The sequence below is a fragment of the Sciurus carolinensis genome, chromosome 10, assembly GCF_902686445.1.
Source record: "Sciurus carolinensis chromosome 10, mSciCar1.2, whole genome shotgun sequence".
In the NCBI taxonomy this organism is placed as follows: domain Eukaryota; kingdom Metazoa; phylum Chordata; class Mammalia; order Rodentia; family Sciuridae; genus Sciurus; species Sciurus carolinensis.
In genome coordinates, this window is record NC_062222.1 from 45901744 (window position 1) to 45922168 (window position 20425).

A 20425-nucleotide genomic window follows, 5' to 3' on the forward strand; every position below is an offset into this window, starting at 1 on the left:
CTCCCCCTCTGATTTATTAGGACTCCCGGTTTGGCGCAGATTCCTTTTTCTTCTCCATCCCATCCTCCCTCCCTTCTAGTCCTCCTTTCCACTGCGGGAGCGCGTGCTCCTTCTGCACAGTCAGCTCCTGTCCCAGCGCCCAGCCCGGCTCCCTCTCTTTTCTGCCTCCGGGCTTCTTTCTCCCGCTCCGGACTCTTCGGCCCGCCGGCCTCCCTTTCCCTCCCCTGCCTTGCTTTTCGTCGCCCCTGCGCTCTCCCCCCGCGCTTGCCGGAGCGCTGTGCTAGCTCCTTGATCGCCCGCCGCACAGCCGGGTTCAGCCGCCCGCCCGCCCGCGCGCCACTGTGCAGTGGAGTTTGGTGGAATCTCTGCTGACGTCACGTCACTCCCCACACAGAGTCGGAGCTGAGGGAAGAGAGAGGGATGAGAGGGAGGGAGGGGAGAGAGAGTGCGAGACCGAGCGAGAAAGCCGGAGAGGAGCTGAAAGAAAACTGCCAGTGACTGCTAGATTTCGGAGGCCCCCAGCGCACCCGTGGACTCTCTCGGAACTTAGCACCCTCGGGAGTCCTGCAGTCCTCCCAGGCCCGGCTTTCGGGCGCTTTCCGTGCAGCCCGAGCCTCTCTTTCTGGAAATCGTCCTGGGAAGCGGTGGGACGCGGAGACAGCAGCTCTCTCCCGGTAGCCGGTAAGTGGAGGCCATCTCTCCCGCAGGGATGTGAGATAATGCGAGTCTGGAAATTTGTTCCACTTTGGAGAATCTTCACCGTAGGTGATTTGTGGCGCTAGGGGCTGCGTTTTCCCCGAGGTAAGGCAGTTGGCAAACAGATCTTGCAAAGCCTTGTTCCTTTCGTCCCCAGTCACAGACACTAACAATCTACGGGGTGCTGAAGTCGAGTGGGAAGCCAGACCATGGCTGGCATTTAAAACGAGGTATCTTCCCTGAAATCTCGGTGCCAACACGGCAGGGACAAATCCTCAGGCCGAGGATTAGCATTCTCAAGATAAAGGGCCCGGTACAAAGTTTCAGCTACTGGAAGATTAGCCTTCTTCCCATTATTACACTTTAGAAAAAGAGATTCCATCTTAACTGGCAGTTAGTGACCTCTCAGGCCCAAACGAATTACCTGGGAGCCAGGCCTAGATGCCAAGCTCGAACAATTACTTTGGATTATAAATCCTTTAAATTGATCACCAGTCAACTCCAATCTTGCACTTCAGGAGAGACATTTTAAATGGAAATAGGGGAGGGAAATATTTTCCAACTGGAGACTAAAGAAAAATATATGATTCTAAACCTGAAAAATGTTCTTTTATTCCAAATTTAATCACCTTACTTTAGAAATCAGACTATCAGAGAGTGCTGTTTTTTTACTCTCTTTGTGCGAGTATTGTCTTATTAAAATAAACTAAATGGAGAAAACTTTTACTGTTATAAATTTAAATTACAGGAACTCACATTCTAAAATATCTTTATGAAAAAATTAATCTGCTTTAGAGATAGTTCCTTGCATTCTGTTTAGCTCATTAATCAAAACTAACGATGGTTTTATCACATGAAATTCCATTTTGGAGGAAATCCATCAAAATTCAAGTACCAATAATGTCAGAGAAACAAAGCATATACAAGCAAAATTGAGGATTTTTGTTGACATAAAATGAAATAAGAATAAGATTTCAATAATCAAACATTCCTCCAAAATTTAAGAGTCACCTCATTTATGGAATGTTTTACTTTATCTCAGCAAAACTACACTTAAATTATTCAGGTGCTTTGTCTCCTAAATTGAGCATGTTTGTCTCCAGATATTCCTAAAGCATCAATATTAGTTTTAAAAAGGCTTACACATGGTAAAATATGGAACTGTATTAATCAATATTTTAATTTCCTTAAATGATTACCCACTGTAAATTAATTTACTGGCTAATCTCACCAATTTGGTTCATTTAAAACACATGTTCTCCTGTTTATTTTTAAACTTTCCATTAAAGATTTTGTTATGGAGTAACAAAGTAAATGCAAAGGGGAGAAATATGAAAAGTATTTGGAATTATTAAAACTATTTTTCCTTTGATTTCATTTTTGTGTCGATCAACAAAAATTATTTTTAAACTGTTATATTTCTTAGCCTTGCCAGCGTGGTGCTGTGTAGTACTCTTTCGTGTGGTCATAATGTAAAACACAAGTTGATCAGAATAAGACTGCCTGGCATATACATTCCAACAAGACATGAACTTTTGGGGTGAAAAGTCCCACATCCTCAATTTGTGAGATTAGCCATTGATGCCAGTCCCAAAGTCTGGCAGTGAAATATGTCACACCAGACTTGTCTTAACAGGACAAGCTTAAGAATTAGCAGGCAGGAATCGAAGGTCTCAAAATTTTTTCTACCCCAGTTATTTAGACTGAACCTGTCTATTAGGCCTGGTCATTATAAGAAGCACAAAATGCAGGTCTTGGGGCTTTTTGCTGCAAAATAAATCCTGAAGTCACAAGGACTCGTAGGAATGAGTTAAGGAACATGCCTTGACCTTCCTTTCAGTCCTTAGAGTGGAACCCTATGATTTCTTGAAGATTTGTTTTGTATTGCTTTGTTTGGTCTTCAGCACTGAAGCACGGGGCTGTGGGGGGAGAATGTGTAATAATTGACTTTACACCCAGAGACCAGATCTTTTTCTTTTGTATATTTCAGTCCTTAAAAATAAAATAAAATAAAAACTATTTGTAGTTGCCATCTGCAATGTTCTGGCTACCGGCTAATAATGCAGCCAGTTCAGACATATAAAAAAAAAAAAAAAAAAAAAGATTATCGAAATGATGATGACATGCAAATTTCCCCTGAAATTATCATAAGTAAACATTTGAAGTCTGGACTAATAAAATCCCATCTGTGTTACTTCATATCGAGTTAGTAGAAAGCTGTGATAATGAATTTTGTAATATCTCACGAACAGACATCTCAATCAGGGACTAATCCTGTGATTTTACTGCAGAATCACTAAATCTGGAGCCGCCAAACTGCTACTTCTGGGCCCACAGGCCCACAAGGATCCGCAGAGTCCCTGCCCGAGTGCTCCATAGCTGGTGGGGGGAACCATCAGGAGGACCCCACACTCAGATGCCCACGCTACTGCACCGGGCAGCCCCTCCTCTAGACAGCGACCTTGGCCAGCGGTCCCTGGGGCCAGGCTCACTCCCAGAGAGGCTAAGAAGCAGGGAAACAAGACACAGGCTAGAAGCTGGCCCACAGCTCCCTGCCCCGCCTCTGCCCCTCCGCCAGCCCCGCAACGCCGGCTCCCACCCCCTACCCCTGGCTAGCATACCCTGGCTAGCGTGGAGAGAGGTAGGAACCAAGATCGTAGGGACCTGGGGAGCCCAGGACCCTTCTTTTCTTGACTTTAAATGCGCTTCTGCGCCACCCACCTCTCCGGGTTTGCCTGTGGCAAAGAAAGGGGTGCACGCTAAAACGCTTGACTCGAATCGCTGTGGTTGGAAATTTGAAAGATTTGGCCTGCCTGAAGGGGAAAGGAAAGAACAAGGGGAGCAGTTTGCCCCAGGGCTTTCTCAGTGCTTGTCGAACTGTGAACCCTCCAGGAAAGCTTGCTCTCCCTCCTCTGTTTCGCTGAGTCCACTCGGTTTCTCCTCTCGGCGATCTTCAATCATACTTTAGGGTAAATAAATGGTCGGATGAGTATCTCCAGGGAAAAGTGGCTAAATATGGAAAAGTGGTTCCTAATAGAGGAGAGGCCCAAAGGCAGCTTGCTCCTGGAACACCCCAGGCCAAGAGTCCCTTCCTTTCAGAATTTGTAGAAAACGGAGGGAAACTGCTCTCTGGGACAGGAGCAAGTTGGCTTTGACGTTCTGCAAGTGCTTACGGAGCTCCAACTAACGGACAAACACTGCTGAATGGTGGCCTTCCAAAAAAGAAAAAGTCGTCTCCACCCGCTCCCAAATTGTGTATATGCTTAAGGTTGCTCTCCAACACAGATACCCTTGAAAGTAGTTCCACAGTCTCCCCTGAACTCCGTGGCTTTATGGGCTCCTTGCCTCTGAGGCCCGTTCCCTGCAACTCCGTAAATAGATGCCTTCCTGGTAAACATGCAGAGGTTTTAGGACCGAGGCTAAGCTGGAGATGCTGCTGGGCAACCAGAGACTGTCAGGTACGCGAAACATGTCTGAGGCGTAGTACCTAATCGGCGCATAACAGCTAGAATTGATGTTGACCTCCCCACAGGTAGCCTCCTCTGAGCCTTGTGAGTTCGATGACTGCAGCTTCTCAAAGCCCTCCTTCTCTTCTGTTTTGCAGATAACTGGGAATGGAGACCAATTGCCGAAAACTAGTGTCGGCGTGTGTGCAATTAGGTAAGAGTCCTTTTCTCCTGGCCTTGGACCAGTGTCCTGGGCCAATGGACGGGAGACCGCGTCACTCAAAGGCGGCGAGAGGGCCCCGGCTCTGCAGTGAGGCCCCGGCGAGGGGCGATTTTCCGAGGGGCCCGTCTAGGCAGGAAGAAAATCAGAACCGGGATGCCCACGGTGTCTCCTTTGGGAGACTTTGGGGAGCAGTGGGCAAAGAGGAAGCAGCGTGTTGCGTGCGGAATGTCCTGACACACTCTCCCGGTTGGAGCCCCGGGCAGCCGGGGAGGTGCGGAGAAACTACGCCGCTCTTCGCTGGGTTGCCAGAGGGTCTGGGGGATGGGAATGCCGTCCGCTCTTTTCTCTAACTGGGTCTTTGCTCTTTGTCCCTCTTTCTCCTCCGTCCTGCCTCGCTCCCCACCCTCACCCCAACCCGCCCCGGGCTCCTTCGGGCCACGGTCCCTGGCGCCCCTCTCCACTGCACGTGGGGCGCGCGCGCGCACACGGCCCAGGCGTCCAGCCGGCGGCCGTTGAATGTCTCTTCTCCAAAGACTCCGAAATCAAAAAGGTCGAGTTCACGGACTCTCCTGAGAGCCGGAAAGAGGCAGCGAGCAGCAAGCTCTTCCCGCGGCAGCATCCCGGCGCCAATGGTAAGGCCGGGAGGGAAGCGCAGGCCGCGAGCTGGGCACCCGCCTCCGGGACTCCGGGCCTCGGGTGAAGCGCAAGCAGATGAGGTCGCCAGACCCGGCGCCGCGGCTGCTTGAATTTAGATACTTAGCTTCTGGTTAGAACGGGAAGCAGCCGTTCCCAGGGACGTTAATTCCTTTCCCCAAATTATACTGCACTCCTGAGACCCAACACCTCTCCCGCTCCTCTCTCCCTGTGGTCTGAGCCTTTATGCACTCCCCAGCGTACTTCGGTGCCTCTAGCTTGGCGTGGAAAAGTGGTCCAACAGCGACCTCTGTCGCTCGCCGTGTCCCACTGCGCGCAGAACCACCAGGGCCCACCCGGTCCCTAAGGCTTTCAGCAATGCCCCACCCAAGTTTGTGGGTGCGGAGTTTATCGCATGAGGCAAGCACAGGAAAATTGTGTTGGCGAAGGTTCGCCTCCGCGAGTTGAGGTTCTGACAACAGCGCTGAAGAGCCTGCGGGCAGCAACTGTACGCAGCAGCCGAGGGTAGAATGGAGTGAGCGCCCCTGACGACGCGAACCTGCCTGCTTGTGCTGGTTGCCAGGCCTTGGTTCTGGTGATGTCGTTGTTTGATTGGTCAGTTTCGCCCTGGACGAGTCAAGGGACATTGCCGCGCAAAATCCGTAGGCTTGTGTAAAAAGTTAAAATATCTTTAACCCACTGTACAGGTCTCCGCTGAATTGAAATTTGTCATTTAATTTTGCGTATGTTTGTGTGTGTGTGTGTGTGTGTATATGTGTGTGTAAGGATGAGAGGAGGCTTTCTTTTGGAATACGTTAAAAACTTAAATTTAATGTTCTCCGGGCTTTCCAGGCTTCGTAATAAATAAGTACGTAGCCTTAAGAGGTTGTTGACCTTTGATAGTGTGAGGAGATAAAGTCCCCCACAGCCCTCCGCCCCAACTCCCTCCTTCCGGATTAAAGTGTAAGGATACAAATGTAATGTGTGCCAGAGGGGGGCGATTTGGGACTCCTGCCAGGTAAACAAACCCTATTCCTAAGAAGAAAACAAAGGCCCTATATTTGGACTTCTCGGAGTTTCCGAGGGGGGGAAAAAAAGCATCATTTGTTGAAATACAATGTCTAAAGCGATCTGAAGCTTCATGGTCCCTACACTGCACAATATCGCTAGTCGTCCTGCTGGGCCAGTTAAACGCTCACTTGTCCGGGATTAACCCCATGGGGTTAAATGGGGGCAATGCAGAGATAATGTCGGGTGATTTCTGTCATTAAGATTGTGTTAAATTCTTCTTCTGTTTGATAATCGGTCATAAAAATAAATTATTAGACCGGAGAATGTTTGGAATATGGTTAAAAATCAAGAACAGCGATGACTCTCCGGGAAAATGTTTTGTGCAGGCGCAGCCTGAGCTCTCGACAGATCAACCGAGCTCCCGGGTCTTGCTTCGCACGGGGCGGGCGGGCCTTCGCCTAGCAGAGGCTGACGTTTCTTGCACTCCACTCAAGGAAGCTCAGTCTGTCTCCTCCCCGCTCACCTTCGTTGACCGAAGGAATGGTTTCTGAGGACGGGTGACCTCCTTATAAACTGAGAAAGGAAGTGCCCCTTCAAGGAGAAGTTTAGAATAGGAGAGGGTCCTCCTAGGTGGGCAGTAAGGTCTGAAAGTCAAGAGTCCTGCCCGCACAGGTCACAGGTGGCGCTAGGCATTCCCTTTCGATAATTAGTAAAAATAAATAAATAAAAAAATAAAAACCAAACAAAAACAAACTCGAAACCTAGAAATAATGAACGATTGTTTTCTTAACCATTACTTTCAGGCCCGGATTATTTTGGTGCACGTTAAATGTTCTTTTGCCTACACTGTCAAAAGTCTCCTTTCTACCTTTTGGACTGAAAAAAAAAAAAATGCTGCTCAAACATGTTAGTGCCACTAATTAAGAAGAGGCATGTGATGGGAAGAAATAACGAAAATCTTGACTTTGTTGGGTTTTAGGGAACCGGTAAAGAAAAACTGTCACACACCAATAGGCAAAGCTGTAGCATCTCTGAAGGAAGGTTGCCAGAATAAGTACCCTTTACTGATTATAAGGTGACAAGAAACCTGCAAACTCCTGGCCACCCCACTTTAAAAACAAAAATATTTATCTCCCGTAATTTTAGTTTTTCTTTGCTTTTAAAAAGAAAAAAGGTTTACAATGGCATACCATTTCTTTCTGAAGCCATGATGCTCTATTATTGGCTTACCTTCTCCTTTCCCCACAAATAAACACCATATCCTCCTTGAAGACTAAAAATGCTCTAAAGAGGCAGGAGAGACCTCTGAGAGTCCCGGGTTTTGTGTCCTTCCCCAGAAAGGCCCTTTCCTGATACCCATTGGGCAGACCCCAAGCCAGGCTCAAGCTCCTGGAAACCTGAGGAAGGAGTGTGAGGTGACTAAAATATCTGTTGGAGTCGGGGCTTGATAGAGGGTTAAGAGAGGTATGGCTGCGTGGAAGCGGGTGAGGAAGGGTTGGCAACTTAAGTAGTTACTCCCACACCCTCCCCTCTCCCCCCTGCCCCGCAAAGGTGCAAGGGCCCACCGGGAGCATCCTATACAATAGAGGCCCTTGACTTTTCTTGCTCTGGGGATCCTAAAAGGAACCCATTTTGCGGAACTCATAAAATGGCCTTGACCTTCAGGAAGGGAACTGCCGCATCCCTGTTGATGACTTAAAAAGTTTCAGGTTGGTGGCTCGAGGATCCGGGCTGAAATTCTACTGCGTTGTGGGGTTCCATTGACCCCAAAGCCTGGCCTTGCGTTTTGACGTGGAGCATGTACTTCGCCCAGTCCCCCCCCCCCCCAGCAAAGCCATTAATTTTAAAATAGCTTTGGCAGAATGGCTGGGCTAAAAGTGTGCCATAGACTGCTGTGTGTAGACTTTCTCCCCCTGGTTGGGGAATTCCAAGGCCCCTGGGGACACCCCAGGCGGGACACACACACACACACACCTCCATACTCTGTGGCAGCTCGGTCCCAGGCTCTTTCAGAGGACTCAGGTTAACGCTGACTTTCTTGGTGGCTGCAGTCTCCCCCTTCAGCCCCCATTCAATCAGCAAATGTTTGCCTAGCACGTGCTACGTGGACGCCTAATGTTCCCCCTGAAAGCAAATAATCCGGTTTTCCTTCGCGGTTATGAAGCGACTTTAATGCTAATACGGATACCAAAGAGATCAGCCCAGATGTCTCTAGCAAAAAGCAAAATGGTGGCCCTAGGGTGGTGATCTGGACCCTGAGTTGTCAGAAGGGAGATATGGAGGGCTCTTCCTGTGACTAGGAAGGGACAAGTGCTCACTGAAGGATGCATGAGGCTTGAGGAAAAAGCAATGAAGCAGGAGAGCTGGGTAGAAAGAAGTTTTCCATTTTCTTTTCTCTTCTCGGACACCACCACCACCACCTTACCATCCAATCTGCAGCCTTTTGGCAGAAGCCGTTTCTCTGCTTTGCTGTATTCCTGGCCAACGGGGAAACTACCGATTGTCCAAAGGTAGTCAGTCCCTTGTGGATCCCGGCTGTCAAAAAGAGTCTTCACAGATCGCGAAACTGGCTACTGACTCCTTACGCAAAGTTTCTTAAGGCTGGTTGGGCTGTTATTCCGCACCGCCCGCTGTTAATGTATGCAGCAGTTGTTAGAGCGACTCCGGGGAAAAGGAAATGTATAACGAAAGCTTATTCGTGAGCAGGAATATACTAATGGAACAATCTGATGTCTTCTTAATCCTATGTAAAAAGCTTTGTCGTCTTCCTAATATTGACTGAATGGGTAATTAATGGCTCTTCATCTAGGCGAATACCCTGTAATCCAAGATAGGCAAAAGACAACAAGCCCAAGGTAGAAGACAAAAGGCCCAACTGCAGCCGCATGTCCCTCCCCAGGGTCTCCAATTGGAAAAGTTTCCTTGTGGAGGAGAAAAAGGCAGAAATCGGAGAATATACCTACCATTTCTAGGCCAAGACTTAACCACAGTACCTAGCTACCCAGCTCAGTTCTTTACTACTCAACCTTTCCCCTTCCTGTCCTCCTCTCTGCCTTTCTTCTTAAGTCCTTTAGGCTGCCCCCTGCATTGTGGTCCTACAAACATCTTTACCCACAAAGTCCCCATCTTTCATTTGGGAAATAATCAATAACCAATGAGCAACACACAAGGTCCCAAAAGGCTCAGCACTGTCCCAGGTTTCTTTTTGATCTACAAGGATACTATTCTTTTATAATCCAGTGCATAGAGCCTGAGAGGACTAAGGTAGTCCTTGAGAGGGAAGGGAGGAAATTAATGGAAGAAGAGAGTGCGTGCAAAATTGTGTATGTGTGTTAAAGAACCATCAGGAGTGAAGATCTTCTTTGTGAGGATCTGACACAAGGAGTGCCCAAGATTCTCCCAGCATGTTTTTAACAGGATGACATTTTAATTTAAACCTTTAGAAGTAATATATTACTTGGGTTACGACAATGAGGTGGGTTCTTTTTTTTTTTTTTTTTTTTTGGTCAGCTGACAGCTTTTAAAATATTATTTCGCTAGGGAAATAAAAGCTTCATCTCAGATTATAGGTGGGTATTTTTGGATTTATGTGATTTATGGTCACCATGACAACTAATGCTGAATGTTAGCTACCAGCATGTCTGGGAGAGAGAAAACAGAAAGAAGGGAGAGTGAGAGATACAGAAAAGGGAAGGAAGAAGAGAGAGAGAGAGAGAGAGAGAGGTGCTTTAATCCAATTATTTTTTAAAAAGTTACTTCAGTTAACCCCTTGCCACTTCTTTCTTTCCAATTCTAGGTATCTATGTTTAATCTCATTTTCTTTCATTCATTCATTCATTCATTCTCTCTCCCTCCATTCTTTCTTCCCCTATACCTCTAACATGTGTATATTAGACTGTTCTCCTTATTTTACTTTTTTAAATAGCTGCTTTCCAGAGATTAAATGAGCACATGTTGAACCTACAGCGCTACCAGGCAAATTTGTGAAGAGACATTAGCGGGCATATATATTGGTCTAGTCATTTCAGTGACTCCCCCCACCAATCCCTCTCTTCTCTCATTGAGGGTGGGACTCCCACCCACACTGAAAACCACCCCCGGAGCTAGTCACCCCAAACTTAAAGAGGTTGAGTAACTAGAAACATAGATGTCCTTTGCAGGGACCCAGGGAAGGTGGGTGTTGCTCAATACATCTACGAACATCTGATACGGAAAAGAATCCTACCCTTTTAACAAATCAGCGCTTTTTTTTATTCCATTAAGGAAATAGGAAAAATCAGCCACGGAGAAGCTTTTAATTTCTGGGTTAGTTTCATGGCTCTGGAGTGAAGGGAACCTTTTCTAGCTTGGTTTTGTTTTCTGGGGGAGCCAGGCAGTGGAAAGAGAGGAGGAAAGGCCACTTCTTGGGCAGGGTGCAAGGTCTCCATCTGACCTCTGCGCCTCACACGGCCAGCGCACACACTCACCGCACATCACGTGGCTGTGAGCTTAGTCCGGGCGGGCCTCGTCCTTGAACTGGCCTGGGCTGGGCAGGACTCCCGCCCCTCTAGAGCCTGACAGCTCAGGAAGATATCTAATTGAGCCATCTTCCGGGTGAGCGCTGAGGACAGATTCTTTCCAAAATTTAGAGATCGCTTGGGTAGGTCCCAGCCCATACTCCGCTGCAACTAACGAGAGTGACTGCCCAGCCCAACCGTTCGTCCCGATGGCCAGAGGGAATTTGCGCAACTAACACTAAAGAGTGTGAAATTAAATAAGACTTTAAGACTGGTAATCGGTGGCAAATACCAGCTCAAAACACGCCTGACCCCGTGTCACACATTTCCCTCCTGGAGGGTCTTTCTTTGAAAGAGTAAGCAAAAAACCCCAACTGAGTCGGCCCTTGATATGTCTCCTAGACTCAAAAGCTCAAACCTGCACTAGGAGGAGATCATGCAGCAGAGACCACATTGCTTTTCTCTGGATTGAAAACTTATGTGATGGAGGCTGAAGTCATAGTAATTTCTAGAGTCAATCAAGAAGATTCCAGCCAGAGATCACAGTAATGCTGAATTCATAAAATACATAATATTTCTTGATTTACAATTCTTTCCTTATCTATGCTGCCAATGCATGTGCATGCACGTGCAGGCACACAAGTGTTATGCAGATTAAATCTTCAAACTTGCTCACCACTACCACCTCAGAGTTTTCATTGAAAAGCATTTCTTGGTCTCTACCACACATTTCCTTTTCCCCACCTAAGCTTTTCATTTTGGTGTTTCCCTGCAATGGGTGGAGTGAACCCTGTTGGTCCTGGGAAGAGTGTTGCCCAGTCTCATCTGCTCAGAGTGTGTAAAGTAATTAAGAGATTTAGGAAAGGGTTGAAACTCTGGCTGAAAAAATGCGAAGAAAACTCTCAATTTGAATCAGTTGTTGGAGGTGTGTATATATATATATATATATATATATATATATATATATATACACACACACACACATATATATAGGCATATATACTTATATGTTTGACTTCATTTCTACTCTCCTCTTGACTTAAGTGGACCCACACAATTTAAATTCCTTATTTTTTTGGCTTCTCAGCCGCCCGCAGATCTCCAGCATTTTCAACATCTCCCACACATTGGCACCACTAAGGTGCTGTCACTTACTTGGGTTTTTCACCCACTTTGAAGACCGTTTGTGGTCCTTCACATGTGTGAGTTTACCATGATGAAAGTTCCTTTAGAAGAGCAGAGCCACCAGAACTTAAAGCAAAAAAAAAAAAAAAAAAAAAAACAAAAACAAAAAAACAAAACAACAACAACAACAAAAAAAAAAAAAAACACTGTGGGTTTAATAAGAGATGGGTTTGGAAATCTCTATGACTCTGTGGAGCTTCTCAGCTTTCCAGAATAAGGAGTTTTGAAAAACACCCCAAACCTACAAAAAAAAATTGCATCTCTGGGGCTTGAATCTTGAAACAAGGAAGAGAGTATGCTCACTACAGTAGAGAATTTTTTTCCATTCATTGACGTGATGTAGACTCTTCATGAAATGAAGTTTAAGGGACATGGGATTGTGGGGTCCACAGCTATCCTGAGGTTTAAAGAAGAAAGTGGAATATGATTAGTAAACACATTGGGCAGAAAAGAACTGGATTCATATTGACTTAGTTATAGGTCATTGGCTGACAGTGCAATGGAAGAAAATATTTACTTTACACATATACTTTATGATCTTGAGGGAATTAGAAGAAATTCAATAAGAAAACGGCTAGAAACATTTAAAACCCTTATTTAAAAGACTTAAGCAAATTAGAGTCTTATCAGATTAAAAACCACTACAAATGTAAGAGCATTGTCTTCAGTGAAACGCTGTGGGGTCTGAGAAGGAGATTCTCCGCCAAATCTCAGGGATAAAATGCGTCATTTAAGCACCAGATAATGAGCAGAATGTAAATTAATTTAACCTTCTTTACCAACAGGCTGCTGGTGTAATATGTATAATTTAGTGATAAGATTGCAGGACCTAATATAGCTGGATGTATGAGCCTCAGTTAATGCAGACCTGTCACATGGGGACGTGTTGTGCTGTGAGCAGGTGTGTGTGTGTGCGTGAAATGGGGTAAAGTGGAATAAAAGGTTAAAACTAGAAATGCTGATTTAAAGCTTACTATGAAGAAAGTTCCCGTAGTAGCTAAAATTTATCATAGAATGGGATAATACTGGTGAGAAGAGACTGAAAAACTGTTCTCATTTGGTTCCTCCAACTGTCCTCAAGAGTAATTAGATTGGGGGAAATAGGGTTTGGGGGGCATCAGAGCAGAGGAAGGAGATATCTTGCAAATAGATTTGTAGTCAGCTTCATTTGCCCAGTCCCAGACTGAATAAGTTTCCCAATCTTGTGAACAAGGACAAGGAGGGAGTTTTCTGAAGATACCTCATACTGGCATTGCAAATCATTGACTGTAATGTCAAACAAATACACATTCAGGGATGATAACACTAACTCCACAATAAAACAATCGCCAATGCAGAAACCCAGGGGAGATTACTTTGTGTTCTTCAGCTGACCTAAGCTGGGGGACAAAAGGACTTTTTTTCTTTGTGGTGCTGGAGATGGGACTCAGGCCCTCTTATGCTAGGCACTGTACTAGTGAGCTATATATCCTTAGCCTGACTAAAGGACTTTCAAAAATTACATTGAATGTTTGGATTTCTTGCTTTAATTTCTTTGGGAATAGTGCTCTAAAGAGTTGATGACCCCAAAGGTGATTCTTGTTTTGTTTTCTTTTATTTAAATGAATAAGGCTTTGCTTTTCCTAGTTGAGCATTCTAGGTTTTTCTCCCTCAACCCTCATGCTACTGCCTCTGCCTGCTTGCACTTTCATGATTCAAGACAGGCTTGAACTCCCTAGGAAAAGAAAATGGCAAAAATTATCCTTGAAATTGGTTATTTGACAACATTCTTAATTGTATGGAAATTCATTAAAGCATATTTTATATATAATTAGCTCAAGGTTGTTGATTCTACAGGCTTTATGGATTTGAATCTGATTGATAATAAAGTAAACAAGAGAGTCGAATTTAAAGCATGGCTCTCTCGGGTTAGGACGAGCTTAATACAGTATACAAGGAATTTGAAAGATTTGGGATATGTGTCTTAATCAACGTTAAGTAGAATGGATAAGCTTTCAGCATTTTGAAAACGCTGGGTTAGGGTTTCTATTCTATTGTGTTTTCTGTCTGGGGACTAATAAGCATTACAGAGGACGTGATCTGAGGCGACTTTTTATTCTTGTATAAATCCACAGTGAACCACCAAGCAGTTGTTCGTTTAAAGTCAAGGTAATTTTCTTTTGACGGGTCCATTTTCTTCTCGATTTCTAATTTATTAGCCTGCCTTTTCAGGACTTTATCTTCCTTGCAATTAAACTAAAGCTTCTTCAGATTAGCGCGGCATTCACCTGACAGGCAGTTTGGAAAATTTAAGATCGGAACACTGATTTGTTGATGTTTTTAACATTGTGTAGTTTTTAGGTAGCATGTCTCCTTTCTATATGGGGCGAGGTGGGGTGAGGGGTCTCTATTTGAAATGGATGTAGTGAAACACTAAAGGGAAGTGGGGTGCCTTGTTGATCTGGTACTTTTCAGCCCTCAACATTGACCTTTTGCACCTTTCTCCCAAGTCTTTGACTCCTACCCTCATCTCTGAACCTCAGGGTCCTAACTAAAAGTCGAATCGTCTTTGGCCGGGCAGGAGCAAAATTCCCAGGAGAGTGCCTGTGTAGACCGGGTGGGCACAACAAGCAATTAGCCCGGCCCCACACTGCTGATAGGTGCAGAAAGGACAGTCCCTCAGCGCGGCTCCGGGCCTCGTGATTGGTGTGAAGCCACGTCAGTCCCGCCCCGCGAAGGGTCTGGAGGAGGCGGAGGCGGAGAGGGTTGGGGAGGGCCGCTGCAGAATGACGTCTCGCCACCAGGAAGCCCGCCTCTGGTTTTAAGATGTTAGGCCAACTGAGAAGCGCCGAACCGCAGACCTTGTCCGTCGCTCGCTTGGGTGCCTGGAGTTGAGCGGCGGCAGGGCCCGGCTCCAGCTCGACGGCCAGAAGGGTTGTGCTTGCGCTCAGCGGAGGGTGTGCTCAGAGGGCTACGTCGCTGCTGTTGCCGCTGCCGCCGCCGCGGGGGATCTAATATCAACTACCTGTCCCTGTCACTCTTGACACTTCGCTGTCAAGGCTGGCGCAAGGGGCGGGCAGAGAGTGATCGGCGTTAGCTTTCCTTATTGGAGGGGTATCTGGGGGAGGGAGGGAGGGAGGGAGGAAAGAAGGGGGTCTTTGCCCACTCTTGTTTCACTTTGGAGCGTGGAAGCCTGCTCCCCAAAGACGCTCCAAGAGGTGATCTCCTGCTCACATTCCCATGTTTCCGTTTGCCCTCTGACTTTCGACTGCCGGATTCTTTCGCTTGAGTCTTCCGAAGGAGACGGGGGCAACCTGGTTCCAGGACTCAGCAGGGGTTGCGACCCCTGACTCTGCCCGCAGGGACCACAGCGGGGAATCTCTGCGCCTAGAGCGCGATCCAAAGCGCACGGCGGCGGCCACGGGGGCTCGGCGGGGCCGTAGCCCAGGACTCGTAGGGCGGTGCGTTCCCTCGTCCATGAACTGCATGAAAGGCCCGCTGCACTTGGAGCACCGAGCAGCCGGGACCAAGCTGTCGGCCGCCTCCTCGTCCTCCTCCAGTCACCATCCCCAGCCGTTAGCCATGGCTTCGGTCCTGGCCCCAGGTCAACCCCGCTCCCTGGACTCCTCTAAGCACAGGCTGGAGGTGCACACCATCTCCGACACCTCCAGCCCGGAGGCCGCAGGTAAGGCGCCGCGCCGCCCGGCGGACACTCTAGCACAACAGCCGCGCGCCGCCAGGTCCCTCTCGCCCCCGAGGAAGTCGGTCCCTCCGGGGGGAGGTGTGGTGGGAGTGGTCGATCTGCTTGCTGGCCGCAGAACTTCCGGAAGCCGGGGCTGTGATGACCCCGTCCCTTTTTCCGTTTTACCTCCACTGGCCTGGTTTATGTGGCCGCGCAATTCTGCTCCCCCACCACCACCCCCACTTCATACACTGGCTTCATTTCTGTTGCCTGGATCACAAAAGTTCCAGCATCTCCATTCAAGGACGTTCAGAGGCCGCTCCACATCTATCCCTGTTTTCTCGGTTTTCACCTCGTTAGAAAAGTACTTCTGAACCCACTCAAATGCTCCTTACAAAGAGGCACCCCCCTCCCAAAGAACTAGCGAACCTGGGAACCTAATGAATCCCAGTAGCTACTTTCCCTAGACTTCTTGAAACTGCATCGAAATCTGAGCTTTCTTCCAGGGGGGTCTGTAAAGACGCGCGCAAGTGTGCGCGTCCCAGGAGATTTGGTGTGTCTGCGTAGAGGTGTGTAAATATACTTGAAAGCACAGGCTATAAAAAAGAATGTGCCGCCTCGCTGAGATAAACATGTAAATAAAACGTGCGGCGCCGAGGGGAGGGGAGGAGATGGGGAGCACACACCCACACTTTCTTCTGCACACCCCGTAGATGCAGCGCTTCCTGCCGCGCGGAGTAGCTGAGCACGCTCCCCTCCCTCTGCCGGCAACCTAGCTCTTTCGCGGCCTCTGCCGCCGGGTCCAGTTGGAGTTTGGGGGTTGCAGGTGGGCAAGCTGACCGGAACCTTTGTGTGTATCGTTTTCAGAGAAAGATAAGAGCCAGCAGGGAAAGAATGAGGACGTGGGCGCCGACGACCCATCCAAGAAGAAGCGGCAACGGCGGCAGCGAACTCACTTTACAAGCCAGCAGCTGCAGGAGTTGGAGGCCACTTTCCAGAGAAACCGCTACCCAGACATGTCCACGCGCGAAGAAATAGCGGTGTGGACCAACCTTACCGAAGCCCGAGTTCGGGTAGGAGCAAGCCCCAAGTCTGGGAAATTAGGGGAGGGAGTTGTTGAGCTGGAAAACCCGCAGACCAGGGAGGGGTGTGGAAGGCAACGCTGCCCCACCGGGCGCTGGTGGGGAGCAGCTTTGCAAAGGCAGAAGGCCTAGCGGCTGCCGGTGTTCCAAGATTACAGCTCCCCCTTCCGAGACCGAGCTGCCTGCCTGGCGCAGGCGCCGGGAGCTGCACCGGCTCACTGCCGCGCCATCCCGCACCCTCCCAAACTGGGCCGCGTGGGCATTCCTCTGCAAAGGGCATTGTGTTCCCAGATTGCAGTCGCCAGACCAGAGCTAATAAAATCCCTCCCGGTCAGGAGCCGCGAACAGGCTCCAACCTGTGTGCCTTTAACAAGGAAAACCCGGCTAGACACGCAAGGGTTGGCCCTCCCTGGGAAACCTTCACGCCCCGCCTGGCTCAGCCATTTCTTTCTTCGGCTCGAGTTCTTCACACGGTCTTTTCGCGAGGGTTTAGCCATTTAGGTCTCTTTCAGACACTATTCCCTGGTTTTGTGATCTCAGGAAGCAAAGTACTACTACTTTTCTGCTAGTATACTTATAAGGGAAGAGAAAAAAGAAGACTTTCCAATTTGGTTTATTTCTCTTAGGAGTTGAACTCTGAATATTGATATAGCCCTCCTCCAAATTACAGTCGTAGTTTTATAAAAAGATCTTACCTTAACTTTGAAGCAAATCTGGAATGGCAAAAATGAACTTTAAAAAAAGTACCCAATAGCAACATCCTGGTTTGTGCTGGTCGGTGGAAAATTCCAAAATTGTCAGTATTCTGGAAGCGGCAAGCAGAACCAAGCAGCATCCAGAGGCTTTGCTGTTTAGAACAAAAGTGTTCTGGGTAGAAAAGTAAAGTTCTCAGAGCAAAGATAGCAAAAATAAGAAAACATTAGATAACAATAAGGAAGAAGAGAATAAAAAACCAAATGTGCTTCCAAGCAGGAGGAAATGAAGACACTCCTGGGAGGCGTTTGTGCAGAGCATGAGGCTATGCTGGTAGATAAAAGAGCCCGGATGAAGTTGGATATAGTTTTAGTTTAACTGCCCGGAACCAGAACTGGGACTGGGGCCGCGTGTTTTGCGCGAGGTCAGCCTTCCGTTAGCCTTCTTTAGCATTGGGAGAACGGGCCTTGCACGTACCCTTTTCGCCTGGACAAAGTTCGAAAGACCTAGGGTAGAAATGCAAGTAATTAAAATAAAAATACAGTTGGGTGGGTTTTCTAGCATTCTTCGGGGAAGTCCTCCCATCCCGCCCGCTTTTCCACAGTCCCTCCCTTGTCCTCTGCAGCCGAACGCTGGGTTCTTGTTCCCTCCAGCTGCCTCCTTCCAGCGGCTACTTGTTCAGCCAAGTGGGAGTGAGGCGTGCTTTTTATAGCAGTCGGGTGCAAAGAGGAAGGGGGATAAAAAGGAAATCGAGAAAGAAAGGAAAAAAGCGGATTAGGCGGCTGGGACCCGCGGAGATGTGTAATGTGAAACATCACCGGTGTCAGCTCGGAAATCTCGGGCCAGGCCTCACTCCAATACACAAAAGACTCCGTCTGGGGAGACTGGTGGGCGCGATGTGGATTGGGAGCGGGGTTGTGGCGGGGCCACCGGACGCGGGTGGGGGCTAGCTGGCCTGGTCGGCAGCCTGCAAAACTAAAAGATAGCCTCGGATCAGGCCTGAGGTGGACAAGGCACGCCCGAATGGCCTGAGATGGGCGGAGTGTGAGACGAAGCAGAACCAAGGAAGGGGGAGGGAGAGACCGGCCGGTTCTGGGTTCTTGGAGTTTAACACGACTAGGTCGTGGAGTTTAACGAGCAGGTCGAAGAGGTGGTCCTATGCTTTTTATTTGTTTTTTTTTCTAGGCGAGGAAGGGTGTCGCATTCTGGTTCTTGTTGAAGGAGCTCGTTCCAGGGGTTGGGGAAGACGGTGGAGGTCCTGGAGGGGAGGGAGGAACTGTGTGGGAGGCAGAGAGGGTACTCCGGTGCCCTCTCGCAGCCTCTTGTCCTCATCACTGGGTCTGTGGTTTTGGAGTAGAAGCAAATTTGCAAGGTGGTCTGGGAAGGGTTGGGCAGACAGTCGGCTGACCCTGGTTTTTTTTTTACAGTGTTTTTGGCCCCTGAGGAGGGTCTGGGTTAGTGATCAAGCGACCCGCAGCCCGCTAGGCTTTCGACTGGGATTTGTGGCCCAGCTCAGAATTCAGGCTCATAGGCCGGAGCTGGCGGGGCCTCCCGGCCCTGACCGAGGCTTGGGGCTTGAAACAGTGAGGGCTTTGGTGGCATGGGGCGCCTGGCTGCAAGGGTGAATCGCGGGCGGGCACATTTGGAGGAGGGTTGGCCTCTGGTGCTTTCGGTGATCTAGCTTTTTATTAATCCCCACTGTGGCCTCTGTTTGCTCCCCTATCCCTTCCGTCCCCAGGTTTGGTTCAAGAATCGCCGAGCCAAATGGAGAAAGCGGGAGCGCAACCAGCAGGCCGAGCTGTGCAAGAATGGCTTCGGGCCTCAGTTCAACGGGCTTATGCAGCCCTACGACGACATGTACCCGGGCTATTCCTACAATAACTGGGCGGCCAAGGGCCTCACGTCAGCCTCCTTGTCCACCAAGAGCTTCCCCTTCTTCAACTCAATGAACGTCAATCCCCTGTCATCACAGAGCATGTTCTCCCCACCCAACTCCATCTCGTCCATGAGTATGTCGTCCAGCATGGTGCCCTCAGCGGTGACTGGCGTTCCGGGCTCCAGCCTCAATAGCCTGAATAACTTGAACAACCTGAGCAGCCCGTCGCTGAATTCCGCGGTGCCGACACCCGCCTGTCCTTATGCGCCACCGACTCCTCCGTACGTTTATAGGGACACGTGTAACTCGAGCCTGGCCAGCCTGAGACTGAAAGCAAAGCAGCACTCCAGCTTCGGCTACGCCAGCGTGCAGAACCCGGCGTCCAACCTGAGTGCTTGCCAGTACGCAGTGGACAGGCCCGTGTGAGCCGCACCCACAGCACTGGGATTCTAGGACTGTGCCGGATCGGGCAACTCCGCCCTTGAAAGACTGGGAATTATGCTAGAAGGTCGTGGGCACTAAAGAAAGGAAGAGAAAAAGAAGATATAAGGAGAAAAGGAAACCACTGAATTAAAGAGAGAGCTCCTTCGTTTTCAAAGGAAAGTCCTCAGTGTCTGACATCTTTCACTAGAAGTATTTCCAACAGTTGCAAGGACACACACACAAACAAATGTTTGACTGGATATGACATTTTAACATTACTATAAGCTTGTTATTTTTTAAGTTTAGCATTGTTAACATTAAAATGACTGAAAGGATGTATATATATCGAAATGTCAAATTAATTTTATAAAAGCAATTGTTAGTAATATCACAACAGTGTTTTTAAAGGTTAGGCTTTAAAATAAAGCATGTTATACAGAAGCGATTAGGATTTTTCGCTTGCGAGCAAGGGAATGTATATACTAAATGCCACACTGTATGTTTCTAACATATTATTATAAAAATGTGTGAATATCAGTTTTAGAATAGTTTCTCTGGTGGATGCAATGATGTTTCTGAAACTGCTATGTACAACCTACCCTGTGTATAACATTTCGTACAATATTATTGTTTTACTTTTCAGCAAATATGAAAAATGTGTTTTATTTCATGGGAGTAAAATATACTGCATACAAATTGGTCTGGATTCTTTCTCCCCTCCTCTATCACCTGGCCAAGGTGTCTCAGTCACTGCCTCCTAAACAAACTAGTTTCCTCTGCCTGCCCAGTAAAACATACAAGGCGGCAGTACTTATTTAAATTTAGTAGAAATAAATTAGAGTCATTCATCAGAAACTAAAAATCAAAAAAAGGGGGCACTCCTGGGGCTAGGTTGGGGGTGGAGGAGACGGCAAAGTCTTGTCTTTCAAAAATTTTTTTGGCTTAAACCCAGAGGATTCCATTATGCTAACAAATAATATAAAAGAAGAAAGGTGAAAGA

The 20425-nt window shown here is 47.9% G+C and overlaps 1 protein-coding gene across 2 annotated transcripts; it reads left to right on the forward strand.

Annotated features, from left to right (window-relative positions):
* Positions 1-440: 440 nt before the first annotated feature.
* On the forward strand, positions 441-20121 carry Pitx2 (paired like homeodomain 2). Of its 2 annotated transcripts, XM_047566786.1 has the most exons (4): positions 441-681; positions 4301-4356; positions 16219-16424; positions 18865-20121. In XM_047566786.1, exons 2-4 carry the CDS (start codon positions 4311-4313, stop codon positions 19426-19428), a joined length of 816 nt encoding a protein of 271 aa, XP_047422742.1. In that variant the 5' UTR covers positions 441-681; positions 4301-4310; the 3' UTR covers positions 19429-20121. The 2 variants fall into 2 exon arrangements, with proteins under 2 accessions (XP_047422742.1, XP_047422741.1); XM_047566785.1 differs by lacking the exons at positions 441-681; positions 4301-4356 and adding an exon at positions 14826-15354.
* The last annotated feature ends 304 nt before the right edge of the window (positions 20122-20425 follow it).

What these genes read in the sequence shown, in the direction of transcription:
- Pitx2 (XM_047566785.1), top strand. Translation starts at nt 15,147, where the DNA reads ATGAACTGCATGAAAGGCCCGCTGCACTTGGAGCACCGAGCAGCCGGG. An exon ending in CTCCAGCCCGGAGGCCGCAG is followed by an intron (nt 15,355 to 16,218) that starts GTAAGGCGCCGC and finishes TATCGTTTTCAG; the next exon opens with AGAAAGATAAGAGCCAGCAG. An exon ending in TTACCGAAGCCCGAGTTCGG is followed by an intron (nt 16,425 to 18,864) that starts GTAGGAGCAAGC and finishes TTCCGTCCCCAG; the next exon opens with GTTTGGTTCAAGAATCGCCG.